General features: G+C 44.7%; 1 protein-coding gene across 4 annotated transcripts in view; it reads left to right on the top strand.

Moving 5' to 3' along the window:
* The window catches only part of ADGRF5 (adhesion G protein-coupled receptor F5), a 106,292-nt gene extending 101,657 nt beyond the window's left edge, over positions 1-4,635 (top strand). For all 4 annotated transcript variants that reach the window (XM_004673548.2, XM_012723430.1, XM_012723441.1 and 1 more), the window contains one exon: positions 1,026-4,635. In XM_004673548.2, the coding sequence (XP_004673605.1) occupies positions 1,026-1,105 (80 nt within the window). In that variant the 3' untranslated portion in view covers positions 1,106-4,635. The remainder of the gene's footprint in view (positions 1-1,025) is intronic.
* The last annotated feature ends 296 nt before the right edge of the window (positions 4,636-4,931 follow it).

Here is a 4,931-nt window from a genome sequence, read left to right as displayed (position 1 = left end):
ACAAGGTAGCAAACACAAGGCAGGAACACTTCCTGCCTCCTGTTTTTCTGTTCCAGCACCCATGGCTCATTCTTTGTTTCCACACAACAGTGTGCATATGATTCTGTGGGGGAGGTGGGGAGGTCTGTCCAGGCAAAGGACCCAACAGGGGTGATGCATTAGGCCGTGAAAATGTTGCCCAGGTTGAAGAGTTGGAGTTCTGTTCCCAAGGCGGCGGGACCCAAGAGCTTCATCATTGCCACTCAGTAGTCCTTTGGCTCCTCAATGTAACTACATATTGGCCTACTGGAGGGTTCCACGGTCACTGTAACTTTGCTTTATGTTGTCAGCAGCCCCAAAGGTCCCCCTGGGCAATGATGGCAACCTTGTTAGCTGTGGCACTTCACCAGTCTGATGGTAGGGTGGGCGCTGTGTCCCTTCCCCGGCCAACTCACAGTGCACAACCCCTGCGCCCAGTCCCTCTCCTGCACACTAGCCCTCCCCCACCCCACCTGCCAGTTGCCCCAGCTGCACCTTCCGACTGCCCCTTCCGGCTGCCCTCCCTCTAGGCACTCTTGTTGATAACCACAGATTTCTGCTTCCCTTTTGGTCCTGCCTCTTCTTTTCCCATCATTTTCTCTTGCCTTCCTTCTCCCCTCATCACCTTCCAGTTCCTCCAAGAACGTTCCCATCACCTCAAGCTAAGACACCAGGCAAGTTCCTACGTGTGATGTTCCCAGGCACATGCATGTGGCGGCATGTGGGGAGAGGCACAGGCATGTTGGCATGGCAGCCAGCAGCACTCTCCCGTCCCTGGTAGAAGGTTGGCTGCTGGGATGATGGTGTGAAAAGCTAAATGCTTGTCGCCACCACGCATGCCCCAGCGGGCAGCCCTGTCTGTTCTCTGGCGCTTCAGACCTGGGAGGAGGGCAGGCAATGCCAAGCTGACCCCTGGACTGGACCTTCCCCTTCCCAGCTGTCAAGAGGGTGCACCCTGGTTACCTTCAAAGCTCATCTTTGAGGCTAAACTGCTGCCTGTTTTTCAGGAACATACAATGTTTCCACCCCAGAAACAACCAGCTCATCCCTGGAAAATACATCCAGTGCTTACTCCTTGCTCAACTAAGAACAGAAGGTCCAATCCACATGACTTCTTGGAAACAGTGGATGTTCTGAACAGGAGATCCTTTCAACACTATGGGTAAAATGTTTTCTCCACAGGCTTCTGGGAGCAGATGTTAAAAAGACTTTTCACAAAGGCAGAGGCTTTCTTTTGTAAAGACAGACTAAGAGTAATTGTTACTCATGTTTTGCTGCCCCACCTTCCTCCCTATGTGATAGCAAATGTGTATAGTATTTAAGTGATGCTCATGTATCCCAAGGCCCAACTTCTCTGCCTCTATTGTAAAACAGAATTTCAAAGTGACACTTCCACTTTTCACATATTGGGCACAGAGATAAGCTTTGATTAAAATAATAAATAAAAGGCTAGTACCTAGACATGCTTCAGTGAAGTCTAGAAAGACTAAATGGATAAACGGAAGGAAGGAAGAAAAACAAAGGGAGGGAGGGACAGAGGAAAGAAGAAAACAGGAAGAAAAAGAAAAAGTAGAGATAGACTTCTGAATGGACCCTATTTGAGGATTTCATGTTAATGATCTAATCTAATTGCAGATCATCTAATTTAATTCTCTGCAACCTGAGAATTAAAAAGTGGCTCAAGAATGAAAACTGAAAAGCAAGCCTCAGGGAAAGTTTGCTATTACAATACCCAATCTTCACTAAGAGCGAAATGGGGAAGCAGCAGCACAATACAGAGGAAATGACATCCTTGGGATGCTTTTAAGTGGGTCACAATATGTAGGGGAGGTAGGGGCCGAGACGGGGCTCCCCTGAGGCTGGGCACACGCATTTACTTGGTATGTTTTGGTCTAAGCTAAGTGAGTGAGCATGCAGAGGAAGTGTGGTAGCTCTGTCCCATCCCTGAGATTAGTCATCTGGATTCACTTTTATCATGCATCAGTAAAGGCTCACATTTTGGTTTGCTCCACAATTTGAAGCAAAAGGTCTATATATTTGTATATCCATGAATTGCCAATTTTGATATATTGCACTGAAAACAGATTCCAACTGTCTTATATTATATTTAACAATGTTAACCAGGTACTTCTCTGTGCATTATAGAATAGATTTAAATAACTTCATAGCATTGTATATTATTGTCATTGTTAATGAAGACATGGAGGCCTTGGCGTGTTGTATGGCTCTCTGTGTGTTAGTTCTCTCAGTCCTCAATTCCCCAGACCAACGTGCATTAAGAATTTTGTGTGGTCTAATCAGTGTTTATTCTAACCATTTGGGAAACTTCCAGAAAAAAACTTTTACCGCCGGCTAGTCTATGCTCTAAAGGGTATTACCTTGATGGACAGATGATGCAGCTTTTCCCCAAGGATTTGGTTGGTTGTGAATTGTGTGTATATGTATACATTTCATGAAAATACAAGTATTTATTAAAATTGCATACAATTAAAGTTAATCATGTGCAGTAGCTACAGCAACCATAGATTCCAAGTCAATGTCTGATCCCAAGGAGAAAATGAGAAAGAATAAAAATATAGGCTACTCTGGGAATGTGGGCTCTACATTCTCATTCAGGACCGTGAGTCCAGATGGGCCCAGTCACCAGGAAGACTGGACAAGAGCAGCCAGACTCAACAGTCATTTATTAAGATTCAAAAGTGTCCTTCTCATGTATGAACTTTCTAAAACCCCTTCCTTTTATTTGTAATTTTGAGCTGTCCTTCTGCCTCTTTTCTTCATGGGGGAGGGGAGATGAGGCAGAAGGAAGCCCCAACAATGTTTTTCCTCAACGAACATTGTTTCTTCCTATTCTCCAATGATGGAGACATCCTCCATTTGCTTGAAAACTACCGCATTGTTATCCCAGTTGGATATCTCATGAAGTCCCTAAGAGAAGTGATCGCTGGGTGATAAAATTCTCCTTGTCTAAAGGACTTTGGACAGAGTTCAGTACTGAGAAGACAGAGCCGAGATTAGGTCTGAGGATTTACTGACTAAGGAATAGATAGGAGAAGGAGGGGGCAGGACAAGGGGAGATAGAAAAATAGATGTCAGAGAAAGAATAACTTTGACTAGTTTGGTCCCTGGTGTTCAAATCAGGAGTTTAAAGCAGGATTATAACTTGGTCCTCCTGACACCATCTGCCAAGGAAAGCCAGGCATTCTGGAGAAGGTGTGGTTCTCATGTTCCAAATTACAATGGAACAAGAAACCTTGACCTTCCACCCACTTCCCTAGGGATTCCGCAAGAGTCATTGTGTTAGTTGCTGTAATGCAGGAAGCTTCACCAGAGGGCCACAGAGGTGGGTCAGTGCCTCTGCCACATGCATCAACTGAGGCATAACCCCTTACATCATTCTCTCTCACACACACACACACGCACACACACATGCACACACAGACATGAACATATCTCCCACTTTCAAACCACAATATTGTGTCCAAATTCCAGAAAATGAAAAAAGAAGAAATATATTTTTTCTGCCCAACTGCATGACACACCGCTCAGCCCCTGTCCTTTGCCGAGTATATCCTAAAGTAAGCAGTAAAATTCAAAATTGTTAAAGAGGAAAAGCCACCATTCCATATATTATGCAGTGGACCTGCTTGGCCCTGAGGCCCCACCCAGTTTGCAATCAGCAGTGATTCCAAGGCTCCTGGTAACACATTCCTAACCAGAGAGGAGGAAGAAAGAAACTTGCCTCCTAGGTGGGGTCTGCTTCACGTGTCAAGTGCCTCCTACTTTACTGGTTCTGGAAAGCTCTCTGTGTCTGAAACACGGTTCTCCGAACCAACACTGTCTTTCATGCAGGGCCCTTCTATTAAACCCAGTTCTTGCAAAAGGATCTGTTCTAGTGCATGGAAGGTGATATGTGAGCAATTAAAATACATTACAGAAATATTCTCTGAAAGTATTTTTTAAGTCCCGTGAAACATATCAGCTCCCTAATGAGCAGACTGTTTGCCACCTCCCTCCTGTTGCTTCTTGTTTATGTGCAGAAAGAGGCTAGTAACATCCAGTGGGCTTTGCAAGAGGTAGGTTGTTCAGGCCAGAAGTTAAACTAGCCTCAGTTACTTTGTGTAGAAAATCCCAGAAAGGTTTGTGTCAGAAAGTTTAAAAATAATGTTACATGAATATGAAAAACAGGGTAGCAAGCAGGAAGCACAGAAGGCTGGGTGGGCTGGGCGCTGATTCTGAGGTGAGTGGAACAGAAAGTCACAGTCCTTTGAGAAGACACAGGGAAATGAGGGTGGTCACAGAAATACTCTGTGGGTGGGGTGCCTTTTATTTGTGGTAGGGGGTGGTGATACCAATCGCAAGTTGGTATCCTAAAGAAAAAAAGCGGTGACCCAGGCTGACAGAAGTCTGATTTCCAGAGTAATCAAAAACAAAGTGGATATGTCTTTCTTAATGTATGTTTGGAAGTAAACAAACACAGTATCCTGTCATCTCAAAGATGTTAGCTTTGAAATTAGGTGTTATCGGTTTCTAAAATGATCACTTGGGATTTTAAATCGTGTCTCAGCACTATGCCAGCAAGCAGTATGTTGCCTTTCCGTGTTTATGACAATAAAATACCTGAAAACATTTCAGGAAGTGATTTTTTTTTAAGAGGAAACATTGGTTTCCAACACTTCTTCAAATGTGTGATACCATACACCTCCATCACCGCAGTGCTAGAACCCTTCACCCACCATTGAATCATCGCAGCTGTTCCTTCACCCCCTCCCTGCCCCCCTGGTGGCCATGATTTTGTTGTCAGTGAGTAATTTTTGATTTGTTTGATCCTTCCTTCTTCCTTCCTTCCTTCCTTCCTTCCTTCCTTCCTTCCTTCCTTCCTTCCTTCCTTCCTTCCTTCCTTCCTTCCTTCC

Source organism: Condylura cristata, unplaced genomic scaffold (genome assembly GCF_000260355.1).
Source record: "Condylura cristata isolate star-nosed mole 26May11 unplaced genomic scaffold, ConCri1.0 scaffold00001, whole genome shotgun sequence".
Taxonomy (NCBI): Eukaryota; Metazoa; Chordata; class Mammalia; order Eulipotyphla; family Talpidae; genus Condylura; species Condylura cristata.
The sequence above is the reverse complement of the archived record's forward strand: the minus strand, read 5'-3'. Positions and strand labels throughout refer to the sequence as shown.